At 43.8% G+C, this 21,682-nt stretch overlaps 1 protein-coding gene across 3 annotated transcripts in view; it reads left to right on the top strand.

Moving 5' to 3' along the window:
* CFAP43 (cilia and flagella associated protein 43) overlaps positions 1-14,657 on the top strand; it is a 387,888-nt gene extending 373,231 nt beyond the window's left edge. For all 3 annotated transcript variants that reach the window (XM_033942773.1, XM_033942772.1, XM_033942771.1), the window contains exons 36-38: positions 165-245; positions 912-1,065; positions 13,089-14,657. In XM_033942773.1, the coding sequence (XP_033798664.1) occupies positions 165-245; positions 912-1,065; positions 13,089-13,261 (408 nt within the window). In that variant the 3' untranslated portion in view covers positions 13,262-14,657. The remainder of the gene's footprint in view (positions 1-164; positions 246-911; positions 1,066-13,088) is intronic.
* The last annotated feature ends 7,025 nt before the right edge of the window (positions 14,658-21,682 follow it).

Genomic DNA, 21,682 nt, shown 5'->3' with positions numbered 1-21,682 from the left:
ATTTGATCAGTAGATTGGAGATGGTAGGGTCAATCTTCGCTGCCTGTGTCGCCAAAAGGCTGTCGTATAGTTCCTTGCGTCTGGTACCATTGAGAGGGGGGAGAAAAAGAGTCAAGTATTTCATGCTTACAGCATTCATTTCACGGTTATTTCTTGTTCCATAGTATCTAAATGTGGAAAACTATGACAGCAGAATCTCCCATCAGATGTCAGTATTGGAAGAAACTCTTAAGGTTCAAGAAAAGGTGAGTTATGAATTTACAGCAAGCAGGAAGCAAACAACAACAAAAATGAAACAATCAGTCATAAGAACATAAGAATTGCCACTACTGGGTCAGACCAGTGGTCTATCGTGCCCAGCAGTCCGCTCACACGGCGGCACCCAGGTCAAAGACCAGTGCTCTAATTGAGTCCAGCCTCACCTGGGTACGTTTCAGTTTAGCAGGAACTTGTCCGACTTTGTCTTGAATCCCTGGAGTCAATCTAGGGCCCAATATTCAAAGCCATTTATCAGGATAACAGCAGTCATTATAGGGTTAAATGGCTTAGGCGCTGCTGATGGTGGATATTCAGCTGTTCTATCCGATCTGTGCCACTGAATATCCTTACAAACCACCTCAGCCAGAACGTTATACAGAGAGTAGGCAGCAAAGAAGCTGCCACTCTTTATCCAGATAGTTATTTAGGTAGCAGACTGATCACTGCCATCTGGAAAGCTCCAGTGCTGACCATTCTGCATGGATATTCAGCACTGCTCACTATTCGGATAGTGGTAATGGATATCCATGACTAATTTAAATGCTGCAGCTAGCATTTACAAATAAAGTTGACCACACAGTTTAAATATTTACTGGAAGGGATCTATAGAAAAGCCTGATGAAATCTCATGCACCTTTCTCTGAAATACTCAGCATCACAAGCAGGATGTGAAGAATCGTAAGAAGATCATTGAGGATCTGGAAAAGCATATAAATCAGAAGATCCAGATTAACAAGCAGCTTGATAAAGAGCTAGAAGAATTATCTGTGTCTGTATCAGAACGAAAACACATCTACAATGTAACAAGTAAGTCCGTGAGGCTCTATAATTTAAAAAAAAGAACTAGACAAATCCTAAATTATGGCCTGTGTGTCAGAATATAGGTTCTCCTTTGTCATCAATGGTATATGTTAAAACTAAAACAATGAAACTAAAAATTAGGAATACTCTAAACTGGTGGTTATTAATCTTAATGACAACTAACATTATTATTAATGCCACTAACATTGCCTGCACTAGATTGAATTGAGCAGCTCCCAAATACCATCCCCTTTCGAAGACACCCCTAGAGCATCCACCCCCCCCCCCCCGAAGACCCCCCAACCCCCCAACCCTACTCCACCCCCACCCTCAAATCTACCTTATGGATGACTTAGTGTTCTAGATTAGGATGGACAGGAGTATCCGTGCCAGGTCTGAGTTCAAAATTTCAGTCATGGCCTCTAGTGGTAGTCTGATGGTACTACTGCTAGAGCAGGAGTTCTCAACCCAGTCCTCAGGACACACCAAGTCAGGATTTCCACAATGAATGTTCATGTAGGTTTATCTGATGCATATTCATTGTGGGTATCCTGTAAACCTAACTGCCTGAAAGGACTTATGGAATGGGGTGGATACAGAGGAGGGTAATTTTGGGAAGGGGTGGATGCTTTGGGGAGGGACTTCAGGATGTTTTTTGGGGAGGGAAGCTTATTTTAGAGTCTTTGGAAGAGGATGAACAATTTGGGTGGAGGGAGGTAGCTGCTCCCAAAAGCCCTCACCCAGAGTATCCACCCTTCTCCCAAATTCACACACCCCTCCTCATTTGGAGTCTAGTAATAGACTAAAGAGGCTCCATGTGACAGCAGCAAGTGGGAACAAGCGTGCACGCATGGTGAACCTACCCATATGCTTCTAGGAAAAGTTGCTGGGTACTGTTTCCTGCCTCGGGCTTTGTTGGTGTCCTCAGAGAACACCTGCTACAGACAAGTAACTTTGACTGTTAATACATTTTAATTTGCTTGGGATACATAAGATGCAAAGCACCCCATTGGTATGTAAATTAAATAATGTAACTTGCAGTGAACAGCACAAACTGCATTTTTCCTGCTCAGGATCATCAATTTGCTAACTTTCAGGCCCTTGTTTCTGGGCTGCATATTAAGAAGCTGGATTTTAATAGAGTGATCTCCTACTCAATGCCCCCTACAAACAATCGCTAAGGAATCTGAGCCCACGTTTTGCAGAACTGCTTTAATTCAGTCACATTGAGGGGGCATAATCAAAAGAAACGTCTAAGTCCGTTTTGGCCTAAGTCGCCCAAAGTCAGACATGGGAAAAGGTCCATTTTTGAAAAATACATCCAGCATTTTTTTTTTTTTATTTTTTTTTTTGGAAAATCGTCCAACTGTACATCCAGCCATCTGATTGCCCAGACCATTAAGTCGCCAATCTTTATACCCCATTTTCATCCAAAAATTCGTCCAAGTCACAAATGCCTAGAAAAAGACCTTTTGGGCATGGGAGGGGCCAGAAAAGTGATGGACTGGAAACCCAGGCATGGCACCAGAGTAATGGGGTACCTAACAGGGCACTGCTGTGAACTTCACAAAAAGGGTGCTACAGAAACATCTAACTACAACTCCCTTATAGGTCATGGTGAGCCCCCCAAAACACCCCCAGAATCTACTAGACCCACCTATCTACCACCCCAATAGCCCTTATGGCTGCAGGAGCCACTTATATGGCAGTACAAAAGGGTTTGGGGGGTTTTTGGGGGGTGCACATGTTTCTCCATGAATTTAGTGATTAGAGTGGCTTATGGGCCTGGGTCCTCCTCTCCATGGTTAACTAACCCACCCCCAAGACCACTTAAGCCACCTCTGTGCAGCTCTACTAGGCTTTCCTATGTCAGGCTGCCAGATGCTGATGTTCTGGAGGCAGATATGTAAAGTTGTTATTACGATTTTTATGGAGGTGGTGGTGGAGGGTCAGTGATCACTGGGGGAGTGTGTGGGGGGTCTGTACTTGTGTCTGCAGTGATTATCTTGTCACTTTGGATACCTTCTGTGGTCTTAGACCTGGTTTTAGATGGCCTAAGTCACAACATCCAAGTTCCGTCTAGGCAGTGTTGTAAAACTTTCAATTATACATGCAGTACGACTAAGTCTAGGACGGCCCATGTCCCTCCCTCACCACTCCTCCTAAAACGTCCCTTTTAGCTCTGGTCTTTCAGCAGCACTGTGAAGGCCTAAGTCATTTTTAAATACGTCTAAAACCCTGTTCAATTATCGGCACTTGGACGACTTTTGTTACTGATCATCCAAGTGCCGATTTAGACCGTTTTTTAAATGTTTTTCTGTTTCGATTATGAGCCCCATAGGTTTTCATGCATGAATTGCTCATTTCAGGTCCTCTTACAGCATCTCTATTAGGCTCAAGTCAGGACTTTGACTAAGCCAAACCAAAACTTTAATTTTTGTTCCTGTCACTCAGATGTACACTTGCTTGTGTGTTTTGGATCATTGTCTTGCTATAAAACTCAGTTACGCTGCAGCTCATGGACAGACGACCATTCTTCTTAAGATTTTTCTGCTACAGTGCAGAAGACTTGGTTCCTCCAAAAATAGCAAGTTATCCAGGTCCACACTATCATACTGTTTGATTGTTGGTTTTGATGTTTTTACTGTGCAATGCTGTTTTTGCTTTACACCAGACAACATGATTTGTGCTGGCTGTCCAAAGGGTCCCACTTTTGACTTGTCTGTCCATAGAACATTCTCTCAAAAGGCTTGGGAATCATCCAGGTATTTTTGCAAACATGAGACAAGCATCGATGTTACTATTGGTGGTGGTTTCTGCCTTGCTACTCTTCCATGAATCCCAACTTTACCCAGTGTCTTTCTTATTGTGGAGCACTGCTTCTAGAAGCACAGATTTCAGCATGGATGGTGGCAAACAGCAACTCTGCTCATTCTCTCTTCCCCTCCCTCCCTGCATTCCCATGGCTAGAGGAGACAGTGACTCGGTTCATAGACAATGGCGCGAAAGACAAAAGCGCGCGCTGACAATTGAGCGCAGTGCGCGCCGCTGCGCCGCTCTAAATTACAGTTTTTAGGGGTTTTTGTTGGGGAACCCCCCCAGTTTACTTAATAGACATCGTGCCAGCGTTATGGGGGGTTTGGGGGGGTTGTAACCCTCCACATTTTACAGTAAACTGAACTTTTTCTCTAAAAACAGGGAAAAAGTGAAGTTTTCAGTAAAATGTGGGGGGTTACAACCCCCCACACCCCCCACAACGCCCCCACAATGCGGCGCGATGTCAATAAGTAAAGTGGGGTTCCCCCCACGCCCCCCCGTCGGAGCGCTAAAAACAGTAATTTAGAGCGGCGCACGCTGCGCTCAATTGTCTGGGCGCGCCTTTGTCCCGGCACGCTTTTGACCTGACACCCAGTGACTCGGCTCACTTTATCCTCCAGTGCTGGCTTAGAAGTGACTAGATGAACAGTAATATATTTCAACAACTTTTTTTTTCTCATCTCTTTTGGCACTGCCTTTGATAGGAACCTTTAGTAATTATTTCACTCTTAGAGTACGATTTAATATGTAATGTGGTTTAGATTTAACAGGGCTGGCTGCATTCAGTCAGATGAATCTAGTTATTAAGTAAATTTGATCAATTGGTTGGTCAAGTAACTAAGCAGATAAGTAGTACTTTTTCACATAGGTTGATATGAATTTGGGATAATTTTAGAGTCCTTTTACTAAGCAGGAGAAGTGGCCTTAGAGTGCCCTTACGTCTTTCCTTTCCTGCTACGACCATTTTTACCACAGCCATAGAACTCCCTTTTTTCTGTTTTTTGCTTTAATGGTCATTTACTAATGTTGTCATTAGCACATGACCATTTTTTTAAATTATTGCATGAACTGTTCTGGGGGACCCCCCAGCCAGTCAGGTTTTCAAGATATCCCTAATGAATATGCATGAGAGAGATTTGCATATAATGGAAGTGACAGGTATGCAAATCTCTCTCATGCATATTCATTAGGGATATCTTGAAAACCTGACTGGCTGGGGGTCCCCCAGGACAGGTTTGGGAACCACTGGGTTAGATCAATAGTCCATCTAGCCCAGTATCCTGTTTTGACAAGCACCTGGCAGAAATCCAAATAGTAGCAACATTCTGGAACCCCCCAAAATAACAAGATTCCATATACCAGGCATGTCTAACAGATAGATCGCGATCTACCTGAAGATCGCGGAGGGTTCAGAGCAGTGGCGTACCTAGCATATGTGACATCATTTTTTGCCCTCCCCCCCTATCTGTACAAAAAACATGATTTTTAGTAAGAATCCACACGTCACACATGAGTATCTAGGAAAAGGCAACATCTTACATATTGCAGTGAACAGTACATCAATACACCCATTGTAAAACTAAACAAGCTAGACCAGTACAGATCAATCCTACACCGTCAATCCTAACAGAAAACCATGTCTTTCGAACACACAGAACACAGAAAACACCTTCGCCTAGTATGGAATATGTCATCACAAACTAACCCCTCCCCCTTTTACAAAACTGTAGTGTGGATTTTAGCCACGGTGGTAACAGCTCTGACGCTCATAGAATTCTAAGCATCAGAGCTGCTACCACCACGGCTGGCGCTAAAAAACGCTCCACAGTTTTGTAAAAGGGGGGATAAAATAGAAATACATAGACAAAGGTTAAAGTGAACCAGCAAGAAGCTGGACTCTGCATAAAATGCAACACCACAGAAACAGTGACATATGTCTCCTAAAGCAATAAATAAATAGAAAATTTTTGTTCTACCTTTGTTTTCTGCTTTCCTCATCTTCTTGTTACTGTCTTCCTTCCATCCACTGTCTGCCATCTCTCTGCCCCTCCCTATTTGGCATTTTTTCTCCTTCTATGCCCCTTCCAGAAACTGTATGCCTCCCCCTTCCATCTCTCCTCTAGACCCCCCCTTTGGTCTGGCATCCATCATCTTCCCTCTGTTCCCTCATAGTCTGGCATCTTTCTCCTTTCATCTCTCTTTCCCTCCCCCCTGTGGTTTTTAGCATCTCTCTCTTCTCATTTCCTCCGCTCAGATCTGATATCTCTGTCTCCTTCCCCGTTCTCTGGCATCTCTCTCTCCTCTCTCTCTTCCCTTTCCTTCTCTAGTCTTCCTTCTTTATTTTCTCCCTCTGTCTAAATTAAATTCTTTCTTACTATGCAGTCCTCAGTTTCCCTCTTTTCACTATGTCTACCCACAGCATGCCACCCCTTTCCTTCACCCCTCCACTATCTCACTAACTCTATCTTCTTCCCCCATCCAGCATATGTCCTTTTTCTTTATCCCTCCTTCCATCCAGTATGTGTTCTTTTTCTCCACTTCCATTCAGCATTTGCTCTCACCCCACTTCCATCATCTGACCTCTTCTCTCTCCCCTTTCTACCCACTTCCATCATCTGCCCCCTTCTCTCAATCTCTCCATCCACCACAGGCCCATCTTTCTCCTTTCCTCACCTTTCCGATTTTGGCAACATGATCTGAAATGCCCCCCCCCCCCCAGACAACAGGCCCGGTCCAACAAACCTCCCTGCCCCTGTAACCGGCGATGTCTAAACTGCCTTCTTACAGCAGCCGGAGCGTTGTAGTTGCATATGGCTGCCGTAAAGGTTGTCTCTGATGCAACTTCCAGTTGTGTCAGAGATGACCTTTACAGCAGCCACATGCAGCTTCAACGCTCTAGCTCAGGGGTGCCCACACTTTTTGGGCTTGCGAGCTACTTTTAAAATGGCCAAGTCAAAATGATCTACCAACAATAAAATTAAAAAAAAACATAAAGCACACTGTACGCTGAGAAAATGTTAATTATCATTCCTATTCTGGGGTTTTTTTCAAAGAGGTCAAGGCAGATGACTCTATGCACTGTCACCTCAGTAACAACCATACAAAAATAGACAAATATACCCCCTCCCTTTTTACTAAACTTCAATAGCAGTTTTTAGTGCAGGGAGCTGCACTGAATGCCCAGGGCTGCTCTCGACGCTCATAGACTCCCTGCGCTAAAAACCGCTATTGCGGTTTAGTAAAAGGGGGCCATAGTGCGAAATATAGACAGCAGATATAAATTCAGATACATTTTGATCACTAAATTGAAAATAAAATCATTTTTCCTACCTTGTCTGGTGATTTCATGAGTCTCTGGTTGCACTTTCTTCTTCCGACTGTGCATCCAATCTTTCTTCCCTTCTTTCAGCCTATATGCTTCCTCTCCTCCAGACCTCATTTCCTCCAACTTTTTCTTCCTCTCTCCCTGCCTCCCTTTTTTCTCTCTTCTAGCCCCTTTTTTTCTGTTTCGCTTCTGTTTCTCTTTCTTTCTTTCTCCCTGCCTGCCCTCCACCAAGCCACTGTTGCCACCATTGGGGAACAGGCCCCAAAGCCGCCGCCGTGGCCACCCCAAGCTCTCTCTGCTTCCCTGCGTCGGGCCGACCAGCATTCCTTTCCCCGATGTCAATTCTGCCGTCGGATAGGAAGTTCCACCCAGCCAGGCAGCGATTGGCTGGCCCGAATTTCCTCTCCAACGGCAGAATTGACATCGGGGAGAGGAAGGCTGATCGGCCCGGTAGATCACCAAGGCAAAGTGAGTCTATCACGGAGCTCGGGATGGGCTCTGCAATCGACTCACTTTGCCTTGGCAATTGACCATTTTCCAGACCTGGCCTGCTGTGCACCCCCCCTAAGGCTGCACCCTGGTACGCCACTGGTTCAGAGGTAGATCGCCATCGCTAGGAGAGAGCTCATGCTGGCAGGTCATCTACTGAGCGCTTGCCGCCGCTGCTGATCCTTTGCCTTTTTTCCTGCCTGCGGGAATCTTACCTGCAGGTGTATTGGGGTTACTTATTGTTTTTGTGCCAATAGTTTATGGGTACCCTAGGTGGCTGCCGCCCATGCCCTGCGATGATACGCCACAGGCCCAGCATCATACCTGGTCTCCTGCCTCTCAGAATCACCCATTCCTGCCCCCTACCCTAATACCCCTTAGACGTGTGTTATATACCAGGCAATATCTATTTGCCCGGGCTTTACCTAAATATTTACCGTATTAGTTGTGTGTGCTAATCGTTGGTCGCTTTATAGTTCGCTTTCATTAAATGTTTTCGGGCACACACAACAAAGTGTCAAGAATTTGGTGGCATGTAATGGGAAAAATGAAATAGGGCAAATCAGAGGGGGCGAAAACTTTTTCACATCACTGCATGGAATATTTCTAATTATTTACAGATAAAGGCAGATGCCAATTTGATTAGACCCAAATCAGCCCCCAAAGATTTTTCTAGCAAGATACTTTTTCTGCAGAATCTGGATGTTTTATTTTAGGAATCAATCAAATATCATAGTTATAGCAGATGTTATCCAAGGGCAGCAGGCAGATATTATTACATGTGGGTGACATTATCCACGGATCCAGTATAGACAGTGCAAAATTGTATTGTCACTTTAAAAAATCTTGAGACTACCCGTACCACGCATTCGCAAGTGCCTTTCCACCCAACATTGACTCATATGACCTTCAGTTCAGTAACAAAGCTAAGAAAAATTAACTAGGGGAAGTGGGAAGGTTGTGAGAATAACTGCCTGCTGTCCTCGGATAACACCTACTACAGATGAGTAACTATGCTTTATCTGAGGACAAGCAGGCAGCATATTCTCAAATGTGGGACTTCCTAGCTGCCAGGATTGTACCTCTGAGAAGAGTTATTGATAACTACCATGAGCCTGGCAAACCCAAAAAGGGTTGGAGGGAAGTTGGTATCTAAATGGAAAATAAATTGGGACCTTTCCCAGGGGGACTCGTTGACTGTGTCATAAGGTGTGTCTCCTGGCTCGCAGGTGTATAATGCAACAATGGACCTCTCCGAATCCCCTGTCTTTTTGGCAGTGGAGAGCCCACCTTCATGCATTAGTTCTTTGGAAAGCATGGGAGGTGGGGGGCTCTCTTAAACGTCGCCGTTTTCTGCGTCTTCGGGACCCATATTTGCGCTCCTTGTTGCCTAGGGGGCACAGCCTTATCCTCAAAACCCTAGCTTAACTGTTGGGTGAATCCTAGTCTGTTCTGGATCTTCGTATCTCTCTGCTTTGGGGGGTGGGGGATGGTGGGGGGGTCTGTTTTTTGGAGGGGGCGACTAGCCCTGCTGAGTGCCCTGGGGTCATCAGAGTCCAGACCTTAGGGAACCATGTGTGCTCTTTTGTCTTTTCCTGAGACTAGCGCACCTAGTCCTTTCTTGGCCTTTTCGTGCTCAGGGGGTCCTTGGCCTGCCATGCGCCCAGGAGATACCTTTGTATCCCCCCTCCATGTTTGCAGGTTGGGGGGTAGGGAGGGAAGATTGGAAAGGAATTTTGGGGATTTCTGGGGGTTAGCGGGTGAATATAAATGATGTATAACTTTATACTGTTATGCTTTGTTTTAGCAGAACTCCCGCATCTGTTTGATGTATTTGGTATACCATTGTTTTCCTATGGTTCCGCCTGTTTTTCAGTCAATAAAAAATTTTTACAATCTAAATGGAAAATAAATGTTGTAGAACCAACTATCCTGATTGATTGAATCGACTATCCCATCTGGAATGATTCTCCCAACAATAGTGGGATGTGAAGGTATGAACTGAGAAATAGGTGGCTGCCTTACAGATGTCCTCAATGGTAGTGGAACATAGATGAGCTACTGAAGTTGTTATTGCTCAAACTTTATGTGTAGCAACATGGCCTTGAAGCATTAGCTCAACCCAGAGAATATCAAAGAGAGATACAGTCCGTCAGCCATGTGGAGATGGATCTTTTCGTGACAGGAGTACAGAGTCTGTTTGGATTGAAAGACAGAACAGTTGAGTGGAAGATCTGTGAGATTTGGAGCGATCCAAGTAATAAGCTACTGCACATTTACAGTCCAATATGTGGAGTGCTGCTTCACTATGGTGACAAGATAATCTTGGAAAAAAGACTGGGAGAACTATGGACTGGTTTATGAAACTCCGAGACGACCTTCGAGAGGAACTTGGCATGAATGCGAAGAACTACCTTATTGTGATAGAATGTTGTATAAGGTGAATGTGAAACAAGTGCTTGAAGTTCACTGACTCACTATGCAGGTGTGAGAGATATGAGGAATACTACTCCAAGTGAGATGCTTGATGGATGAAGTTTAAAGTGGTTCAAAGGGAGGTTTCATCAGAGTAGAAAGTACAAAATTAAGGTCCCAAGTCACCGGAAGAGGCTTGATTGGAGGTCTGGTATGGACAAGACCTTTTATGAATCTGGAAACCAAAGGATGTACAAACAAGGGGTTTTTGTCCAGTTGAGTATGGAAAGCACCAATAAGACTGAGATGAACTCTGACTGTAGTGTTTAGTCCAGAGTCAGAGAGACGTAGAAGATAATCTAGGATCAATGGAAGAGAACAGGTATGTTACTATTAAACTGGATTGTGAAACAAGTGAAATAATAGCAGTGCTGTGTAGAAGACTTTTTAGAGGTTTCAATAATGGCAGAGGTTTCAATTAGAGCAGAAATTGCAAAGTAATTCAGTGGTTGGAAGAGAGATACAATTTTGTCAGAGCTAACAAATGTAGATTGAGATGGAAGAGAGACCCTTCGTTCTGTGGTAGCAAGGTTGGAAAAATTTGAAGTATGATTGGTTCCCTTTTGCTGAGCTGTAGATGAAGGAACCATGGTTGACGCAGCCACCGAGGTGTTACGAGAATCATGGTGGCTTGTTGTTGGCGAAGTTTGAGTACTTTTCCCCATTAGAATTGGAGGGAAAGAATAAAGGAACTTGTCTCACCACTCAAGAAGAAAAGCATCCGATTCCAGACAATTGGGAGTATAGAGTCTGGAACCAAAGAGTGAAAGTTTGTGATTATAAGGGGAAGCAAAGAGATCCACTTCTGGGGTTCCCCAATCTGCAAATATCTGATGTAAGGTGTTGGAGTTCAGTAGTAGAAGTTGGAGTTCAGGTGTAGAAGTCTGCTAAGATATTCTGCTTTCCTGCTAGATAAACTGCTTTCAGGAAAATGTTGCGAGGAATTGCCCCGGACTAGTTTTTGATCACTTCTTGACAGAGCGAGACTCTGTTCCACCATGCTTGTTCATGTAGTACATGGCCACCAGACTGATGAAGTTGTAAGGATACTCTAATCTGTAGGGATAGTAGACTGGTAGCTTGAGACCACTGGGTCAAAAGTACCCATTCAGCTCCCTGAGATGTAAACAGGTAAATGGAGTTATGTGTACTGTAGAGGCCATGTGGTTGAGGAATCACAATATTTCATCTACTGTTATGCGATATCATGAGAAGACTGACATATGAAGTAGAGTACAGAGTCTTTGTTGAGGCAGAAAGGCATGAGTTTGGGTCATGTCCAAGAGGGCCCCAATGAACTTGAGTCTGAGTTTCTAGATGTGATTTCTTGTAGTTGACTACAAATCCTTGGAGTTTGAGTAGATGAACTGTTTAATTCATGGCCAGATTAGTTTCTTGAGGTGTTGGGGCCTTGATCAACCAGTCATCTAGGTAAGGGAACACATGAAAACGGTGTGAGTGGTGGATTGCAGCCACTACTACTAAACATTTCATGAATACTCTGGGTGCAGATGCAAGCCCAAATGAAATATCCAGTACTGAGAGTGGCATGTTCCCACTCGAAAGTGAAGATATTTCCTATGTGCTTGGAGAATGGGAATATGTGTATACTGAATATACACATATTCCCATAGGCTTGAGATCTAGAGAGCAGAGCCAATTGTTCTTTTCCAACAGTGGTAATAAGGTTCCCAGAGAGACCATGCCCCCTTGTTTATGTCGGTTGCACTAAACGCCCGGTATACTTCAGGAAATAAAGGGCATAGCTCTGACTCATCACTTGAAGGACTCAGTATACACTGATGTTATTATGGACCACCGATGAGAATAGTGAGCGAGTCGACCTCCTATGGGGAGAGTCGGAAGCAGAGGTTGAGAAATTCTGACAGTGCACTCTAGTATGAAGTCAAAAAGATTGTTGTTTGAACTGAAGCTGTGACTGTCTTCTGCTGCCTAGGTTGCCTCTGATTTGAAGAGAGAGTGGATGTGGAAGACAGGATATACTGAAAGGGGACAATTTTAGAACCAATGCTGGGAAGTTCTTTTTTACACAGAGGGTGGTGGACACCTGGAATGTGCTTCCGGAGGTTGTGATAGGACAGAGTACACTACGGGGGTTCAAAGAAGGATTAGATAAATTCCTGAACGATAGGGGGATTGAGGGATACAGATAGAGGTAGAGATAGGTTTTAGATAGAGTATGGATAGAAGGATAAAAGGGATCAAAGGGCTTAGAAAAGGATCACATTACAGGTCATGGGCCTGATGGGCCGCCGCGGGTGCAGACTGCTGGGCACGATGGACCTCTGGTCTGACCCAGCGGAGGCAACTTCTTATGTTCTTATGTATAATAAGTGGAATGCCTGGAGGCAGTAGAATACATCCTTGTTGCTTGATACTGGGTTGTAGGTATGTAGAGCAAGTATCTTTGAGCTGGATTTTTGCATTGTTCATAGGAGACAGCACATCCTGAAGCAGCTGTTTCCGGCAAAACGCTGGTCACTGCGTCGATGTGATACTTGCTAGAGAAACTCCGCTCTGAGGAAAACTAAGAACTAAAGGTTCCACAAGCAGTCAGGTGGGAAGGTTCTTGCGCATGTGCAGTACGAGCAGTCAAGATTTTTAAGGTGACAGTACACTTTTGCACTGTCCGTATTAGGCTCTGTACATGACATCACCCACATGTGAGAATATGCGGCCTGCTTGTCCTTGAATAAAATGAAGATACGTACTGCTGAAAAATAACACATGCCCAAACATAATTTTCTCATTCACCCATACAGGTCTACTGTGGGGCTCTACGTTAAGAGCTTTTGTAAGTTAGAAAGAAGCCTTCAGCCTGTATAAAATTCTGTTTTAAGAGAAATCAAGAATTATTTAAATGTTCTAGTCCTAATCTTTTGTTTGTTTTTCTGGGGAACAGGCTCAGAAGCATGCAAAGAGAAGAATCTCAAGGATCGATATCAGCACATACTGAGTCGACGGAAGTTGTTAGACATTGTAAAAATACAGGCCCACGAAGTAGCAGTCCTCCGAGCAGAAGCTGAAAGGCTGAGGATGAAAACATTCCCTGTCCTTGTACAGATAGAATACTAAATATCTGAAAAGGAAGGTGGAAAGTCACAATAAAACTATAAGCTGCAATTTAATCAGGTGAATGTTGGCATTGCCCTGGAGTAAAGAAAATAATTATTTTTATCTGTTTTACTTTTTAATAGTTTCAAATCTACAAAGTTTTAAACATTCAACATTAAACATGGCAAATATGATTCTTTACAGCATCCATAATCATTAAAGGTCACTTTGTAAAAGTAAAAGGCTTAGAGTCCCTAGATGTAGCTGTTTTATTGCTTCCAAATATTGGTCTCCTGATACACCTCTAAGGTACAGACTTGTTCAGCACTGGCTCTCTTCTCCATCTGACACCAGGCAACGATCTAAAAATTGATAGTCATAAGCAGGGATAATAAACTCTAAGCTGAATAGGCTATTTTTTCATTCTTTCAGTTCTTTAGGAGACAAAAAAATCTGCAACAAGATTTGTAAAAGTCTTAGCATGAATTAGGAATATACTTTCATAGTAACATAGTAAATGATGGCAGATATAGATCTGAATGGTCCATCCAGTCTGCCTATTAGTTATATCCATTAAAAATACATGATTAAATTAACTTGTCTCTTCTTTAATATTTCTGGGTCATGGACTGTAAAGTCCACCTGGTATTGTCTTAGGTTCCAAATGCTGAAGTTGCCATCCAAGCTCACTTCAGCCTATCCAACCATCCTCTTTGCAGGAAGAAACAAATTTCTGTATCTTGTTTTCAAAACCGCAACTCTGATTTTATTTTCCCCTTCTCTGAAATGTATAAATATAAGATGATTCACTGCAAATCATTTAATTATCAAACTATTGGAAGATTAAGTTTACACCTTCGATAATCTTCTTTCTGTTAGTCCCTGTAGGATTCCATACGTTAGGTGTTCAGTCCCAACCCGCAATCCAGGAGTTGCAGAAATCCAAACACTTTTCTGAGCACATGCTCCACCCCCTTAGCCTGAGAGCTAGAAACATATCCAGTTGAGTCTCAATGCCAAGCAACATATCTGAACAAATCCATGACAAGGGCTTTGGGGGAAGATCCCAAGCAATTTCAATTTCTGAACTGGTCTGCTCTGCAAAACATGAATAAGTAATAAACAGGCACAAACTGGTGTGTGCAACAAGCATCCCAAGAAAGAGCCTTCAGCAATGTGCATACTCACAGAAAATTCCCCACAAGATCTGGCAACTGGCTGGAAAATCTTCAATTCTGTAAGGAGAATAACCAAGGCAGAAAGAAGCAGGCTATTCCAAACAACTGAGTATACAGAGAGGGCGGATCATATGGAATCCTACAGGGACTAAGGGCTATATTCACAAAGCAAACCGATCGGTTTGCAACCAGATTTCCCTCCGGCCCAATTCACTAACCTCTCCTGCGATCTGTTTCCAATCCGTGCATGCAAATGAGGGGGAAATGCTTGCAAAATAGACAGGGACGCAATTCACCAATGAAATTTTTAAAACCGACTAGGCTGGCTGATCAACCCAAGAAGCGACTGCTGGAGACCAGTCACAAACAGCTTTCCGACTCTCCAGCTCCATTGCGCTCTCTGCTGCCCCAAATCTCTCCTGCCTGCTGTCCCGATGCTCTTCCCCAGATCTCTCCTGCCTGCTCTGCCCTGAATCACCACCCTGCCCCAATCTCTCCTGCCTGCTCTACCCCGAATCGCTGCCCTGCTTGTCCCCAGATTTCTCCTGCCTGCCACCCCGAATCTCTCCTGCCCTTCCTCGCACTGCGAGCCTGTGGTTTTAACCCGCGAGCTCGCTGGGCTATTTTAAAAGTTAAAATAAAATTTAAAAAGTCGCAGCTCGAGGGGTCTTGACTCATGCGCAGACCACCTGCGCATGAGCGGGATTGCACACTAGTGATCTGTATCAACAGAAAAAGACTTGCAGATAGCAAAGTATATAGTAGTTAGCAGAACCATCAGATACCTGAGCTGTTAAACCATCAAAGATTCTTATAACAGCCTGTACAGGTAAAGAGTATCATTCATCGGGTTCTGCTATTTTTTAAAGTGCCAATACTTAACGCACATCATCTAAATAATGTAAAGTGCTCTAGTGTATAAATAAAATGTCAAAAAGTAACAAACAGTATCCTTCAGTGATTCAAATGGGGACTCTCGAAGGCCTTGTAAAATGATTTTAAGATTTTCGAAGGGAAAGGAAGATGCAAGGGAGGACACAAAGTGCCCTCTCATAAAACTGGTCAAATTTAGATGAGTAAGCGAATTAGCACCTTTGCGTGTTCAAAAACATGAAAGGCCTGCAACCTGAACTTTACAGGAAGCCAATGCCAAACCACTGCCAAAAGAAAGGCCAGACCCACCGAAATGGTGGCCCGTTCAGGCTCCACCTGATCTTTAGCACACCACACCTTCCAGGCTTTGGCATAAGAAGCCATAGAGGGTTTCTTCGAGCACAAAAGAGTCGAGATAACTACATCCAAATAACCACGCTTCATTAAGGCTGAGCGCTTAAGAGCCATGCCGTAAGACCAAAGCACCGTGGGATCTCCACAGGCACTAGCCCCTGACTGAGAAGATATCGATGAAGAGGGAGCCCAGAGTTTCTCATTCTGCTAAAGATGGATGAGATCTGCATACCATGAGCGACGAGGCCAATCCGGAGCTACTACAATCACCTAGCCGGGATGCGTTACTATCTGAATGGAGGGAAAAGATTTTCTGCCTCAGAAACTTCTCGAAATAACGGTCTATGATCTCTGCCCCCACAGATCCTCGCCACGTTGTCAGGGGCGGGAAAGGCAGCCTGCACCTTGAAACCCAGGTGGGTTTCACTCCAGACACATACAGCCTACAATTAAAACCCATGACAAGGTCAGTGGGCAAGCAAACTCCCAGGGAAATGGATCCCGAGTCTAGGAAGGGTGGCACACAGCAAGATGGCTCTACAGATCCACCAGTTTCTCTATGAAGCAGCAGTCTGGCACCACAGGTCTGCGTCCTTTCCTCCAACGGGACCTCTGGCAAAGGGTCTCAAAGCACTGAAGCCACTGAGAAAGTGAACTTTAAGGGAAAAAATAAGAAAAAGCAGAGCAACTGCAAAAGACTTTTGCAAGGATTGCTTGCAGAAATTAAAACTGGATATGTTTCTAGATATCAGGCTAAGGAAATGGAGCATGTACTCAGAAAAGTTTTTGGATTTCTGCAACTCCCAGATTGCGGGTTGGGATTGAACACCTAGCATATGGAATCTGGAAGGGACATAAGAAAAAAAGCTTGGAACTCGCTCCCTACAGAGATTTGTACTACCACTATATATGCTCTGTTTTGAAAAAATCTGAAAACACGGCTTTTTTCAGAAGTCTGTTTTAGAGGTTTAGTGTGACCAGATCTTAAAAAAACATGCTGCTTTGAACCCACTGTTTCAGAAGGCACTGTTAGGAGCTCAGTCTGATTTTGATTTACACTGTATGTGTGTTTGGTTAGTGATAATACTGTTAGTAACCCGCCTTGAACACCACTTTGTGAGGATTTAACATGATAAATCACATATAAAACATAACAAAAGCAAAGGGGAAAAAACAGAGAACTGAACCCAGTGTTTCTTTTGTGTTTATTCCAAAATGGTTCCAGCCAACCTAACACTGGTACAATGTTTACTGCACAATAAAAAGGTGCTGGCTTTTCTTTGGTCAGCCAACCCTATAATAGCTGTTTAGTGCCATTTTGGAATGGCTTTGCTGAGATGGGAGAGATTAGGGACCACTTGCACCCACTTTTTCATTCTACAAGGTTAGATAAGAGAGGCCAAAGTGGGATGGGGTGAAGGTAGGGGCAGAGTCTTGTTTTCCTTTGTTTTACTATGGGGTGGAGGGGCAGCACTAAAAATAGTTTATTTTGGTTTGCACGCACTGCTTGATTTTTAATCAAAGCAAAGATCAATGAAAATTTCCTAAGCACAGCACTAGAAGGCACACATACTAAAATTCCATATGGCTTGGTTATCAAGTGACATTCCAATGGTATAAATATTTTGGCACTTAATAAAGTAATGAAACAGCTCTTATAATCATTTCAGTAATCTACCAGGAGAAATTGTCACAGTTACAGCATTTTATGGAACAATAGATGTCATTCTGCAGAGCTCTTTCTCTTCCTGCTTATAGGAAGGATGGTTCTAGTACAAGAAGTCTGCAGAACATGTGGAGGGGAATAATAAAAAAAAACATCTAAGTCCCCTTTTGACCTAAATGCTGAAAGTAGACAACAGGGAAATGTCTATTTTCAAAAAAATCCATCCAAAATGAGATTCTTTTTGAGAATGGCCTACCTCTAATCGCCCAGACCACCACAACGTCTAACTTTAAAACAAATTCCCAACCAAAAAAATCGCCCAAGTCCCAAACGCCCAAAACAAGATCTTTTATGCAGAGGGACCAGTTCTTCGCCTAAAAGCAGGATTCTGTTACCGGCATCTGTCAAAAACAACACTGGTTACAGAATCCTGCCCCCCCCCCCCCCAACTGGTGCAAACCAGCAGGAGGGATCCCAAGCCCTCCTGCCAAAGATGCACCCCCCCCATAAACCCCCCCCCCCACTACCCTGGACCCGCCCCCCACTAACCTGTAAGTTGACAGGACGGATAGGTCCTGTCTATCCGGCCCATCCTCAGAATGGCGGGCCGGCCCCTTCCCGATGCATTATGGGATGCACTGGAGAGGGGCCTAGGGCCTGAGATCTCTCCTGCTGGTATTCAGGGGTGCACCTTCAGTAGGAAGGCTTTGGATCCCTCCTGCCAGTATGCACGGGGAGGTGCTCCTTCGGCAGGAGGGCTTGGGATCGCTCCTACTGGTATTCGTGGGGGGTTTGGGGGGTGCACCTTTGGCAAGAAGGCTTGGGATTGCTCCTGCCGTGATTGCAGGTTCGGATGGGGATGCCGGCAAAAGGGCTTGGGATCGCTCCTGCCGGTTCGCTCCAGTTCAAGGGGGGTGCCCTCTCTCCTGCTGGTTCGCAGGAGTTCGAGGGGGAGGGGATCGCGGCAGGATAGATTAGGCATTTCTCCTGCCACGATTGTTGCGGTGAGGTGTGAGCAGGTTGCCAGGGCTGCAGAGCTGATCGCAGCAGCCACAATCAGCTCAGTGCCCCTATTCGGAACTTATACCTGTTTTGGCTAGGTCTAAGTCAAAACGTATAAATTCCAACTGGGCAATCTCGTTAAACTTCACTGCACAACAAAGTTTTTGCTTCCTGAACACTGCTGGGTGTTTCTTATAGAATTTTGGGTGCTGATCATGAATATTACATCAAAAATTACCCATCACGTACCATTTCAGAGAAATCTTCAATTTTGTCATGATTTTTTCTTATATTTGGATGCAAACAATTTTTTCTCCCATAAGTGTCTTATCAACAACGGTTTGTGCCGCCTGGGTATGTCCATGCATAAAATCTAGCCAGGTTGGAAGCTGTTTTATGGAAGATGACATCCTGGGCATGTCTGGGCAGGTCTGAACGAGCTTGCGCTGTCTCACCATGCTATAATGGTGGCTTCCATACACCGATCCTGCTCATTTGGTTAATATAGATAGTCCGTGTGTGTATATAGTATCAGTATAGTAAAGTATAGTAGTATAGTAGCTGTAGCAATATAACAGTAAGTAAGCTTGATGCTATAGACGTTTTGGTGTCGGGCAATATGTCTCGTCGGTGTCGTAACAGCCGCGACACATTCTGCTATATCTGTGGGGAATATACACTTACGCCTCAGAGACGTTCGATGACTGCCCTTGTAAAGAAAGCCTATCATCTGTATTTTGGCTGCAAAATAGGTGATCAAGACAAGCAATGGGCGCCTCACATTTGCTGTGCGACATGTGCTGTTAGTCTGAGAGCCTGGCTCAGAGGTACTCGAAAGACGATGCCATTTGCTGTTCCGATGATATGGCGAGAACAGAAAGACCATGTGACGGACTGTTATTTCTGTTTGACTAATGTGTCTGGTTTCTCTGCCAAAAACAAGAAGTCAATTGAATATCCTAATCTGCCTTCAGCAATGAGACCCATGCCACATGATGACAGTCTTCCAGTTCCGAAACCACCAGAGGATTGGACCTTAGACGAACCAGATGAAGAAACTGCAGTGCAGGGTTCTAACAGTGACATTGACCCGGATTTTGAACCATCCTCATCAGGCGATCCACATCTGATAACACAGTCCGAATTGAACGATTTGGTCAGAGATTTGGGTCTGTCAAAAGCAAAAGCTGAGCTGCTAGGTTCGAGACTGCAGGAATGGTGTTTGCTATCACCAGGTACGAAAATTTCTGTGTTTCGAGACCGGCATCATGATATAACCAAATTTTTTGCACAAGTCGACACTCTCTGTTTCTGTTGTGACATTGAAGGATTGTTCTCGGTCTTTGGTTGTGATCACAACCCGGAAGAGTGGCGTCTTTTCATTGATTCGTCAATGTTAAGCCTGAAAGCTGTTCTGTTGCACAATGGCAACGTTTATCCTTCAGTACCTGTTGGCTATGCAGCACATATGAAAGAAACATATGAGAATATGGAAATGTTACTAAAGTATGTCCAGTATACCAGGTATAACTGGAATATCTGTGGAGACCTCAAAGTCGTTGCTCTGTTACTAGGACTGCAGCTTGGCTATACAAAGTACTGCTGTTTCATCTGCGAATGGGACAGCCGAGACAGAGAGTCGCACTATTCTAGAAAGAACTGGCCACTCCGTAAAAAGTTAGTTCCAGGACAGAAAAATGTAGCACATGAATCGCTTGTTGACCCGACAAAGATATTTTTGCCTCCTCTTCACATTAAACTGGGACTCATGAAGAATTTTGTGAAAGCAATGAACAAGGAAGGGGAAGGTTTTCGTTATTTAAGACAGATGTTCCCAAGAATAACTGATGCCAAGATCAAAGAGGGTATTTTTGTTGGCCCCCAGATCAGACATGTTATGAGTGACAAGCGATTTGAAGATCTGTTAGTTGGGCCGGAAAAAATTGGCTGGAAAGCCTTGAAAGACGTTGTTGACAATTTTCTGGGCAATTACAGAGCCCCAAACTACATTCAGCTGGTAGACAAACTTCTCAAAGCATACAAGAGAATGAAGTGCAATATGTCACTCAAGATTCATTTCCTCCATTCACACTTGGACTTCTTCCCCGCAAATCTCGGTGCTGTGAGTGACGAGCACGGTGAAAGGTTTCATCAAGACATAGCTACGATGGAGAAACGATACCAGGGCAATTGGAATCCGTCAATGCTTGCCGACTATTGTTGGATGCTACAACGTGATGCACCAGACACTGAATATAAAAGAAACTCGGGAGCAAAACACTTTTAATTCTGTTTCATTTAGTCGCTTGTGCGAAACGTAAACTTGACTATATATTTTATTGTCAGTAAACATAAAAATGTCTATTTCTCATAGTTCTTACGTGATGCAGTAAAACCAAAACCATATTTGAGCATACCAAGTTGGTACCTGTCATAATCACCAAAAACTTTTCAGGAATCAAGACTTAACCAAAAAATTGTTGTGCAGTGCTTTTGGTAATACTTGCAGTACGACTAAGTCTAGGTCAGCCCACCTCCCGCCCTTTCCCCTCCTCCAAAAACACCTCTTTTCGCTCTAGGCATTCAGAGGCAGGGTAAAGGCCTAAGCTGGTTTTAGATATGTCTAAAACCAGCTTTGATTATCGGTATTGGTTTTAGATATGTCTAAAACCAGCTTTGATTATCGGTATTTGGACGATCTAGGTGTTTGATCGTCCAAGTACCGATTTAGGCCACTTTTTAAACGTTTTTTTAAATCATTATGAGTCCCATAGGCTCCTGGGTTGGAGATACTGATTTTTATCAGTTAGGCAAGGTGGATTTTAGGACCAATAGATACCTTGTACGCCACTGAATCAGCCCTAGGCGACACATGGTGATCTCGGGCACCTGTTTTTAACAACCTGGAGCAAGCATAATGAATAGTTTCTATTCTTATTGGCTTACTGTTTTCTTCCAAAACAAGCAACACATGCACCAATTTCTGCTGGCATATAAATGCACAGCTACTTATACCTTGGAACTGGTTTAACTATTCAAGAACTTTTCAGCAGGCTATATTACTTTTTGCAATGAACTGCGACATATGTGCTTTATCTGCCTAGAATCCTTGTTATGAAATTACCCTTCATATAAGCAGGAATAAATATTGCTCTAAAGATCGTCATCTACTATTCAATAAAATTCTAAAGCTGTGAATATTCTAAGATGGCCTATGGATGAAAACTACACACATATATGCCTTTATAGAATAGCCAGCCCCCAAACTCCTGTACACGGTTAATCTAGCTCCAAGGTATGAGGAACTCTGTGTATGTACCAGTGGAACTATCTATACTTACTCCACTAAAATGTAAGTACTGTGTGATA

The sequence above is a fragment of the Geotrypetes seraphini genome, chromosome 4 (genome assembly GCF_902459505.1).
Source record: "Geotrypetes seraphini chromosome 4, aGeoSer1.1, whole genome shotgun sequence".
Taxonomy (NCBI): domain Eukaryota; kingdom Metazoa; phylum Chordata; class Amphibia; order Gymnophiona; family Dermophiidae; genus Geotrypetes; species Geotrypetes seraphini.
Note: the sequence above shows the minus strand (reverse complement) of the source record. Positions and strands in the feature narration are given on the sequence as shown.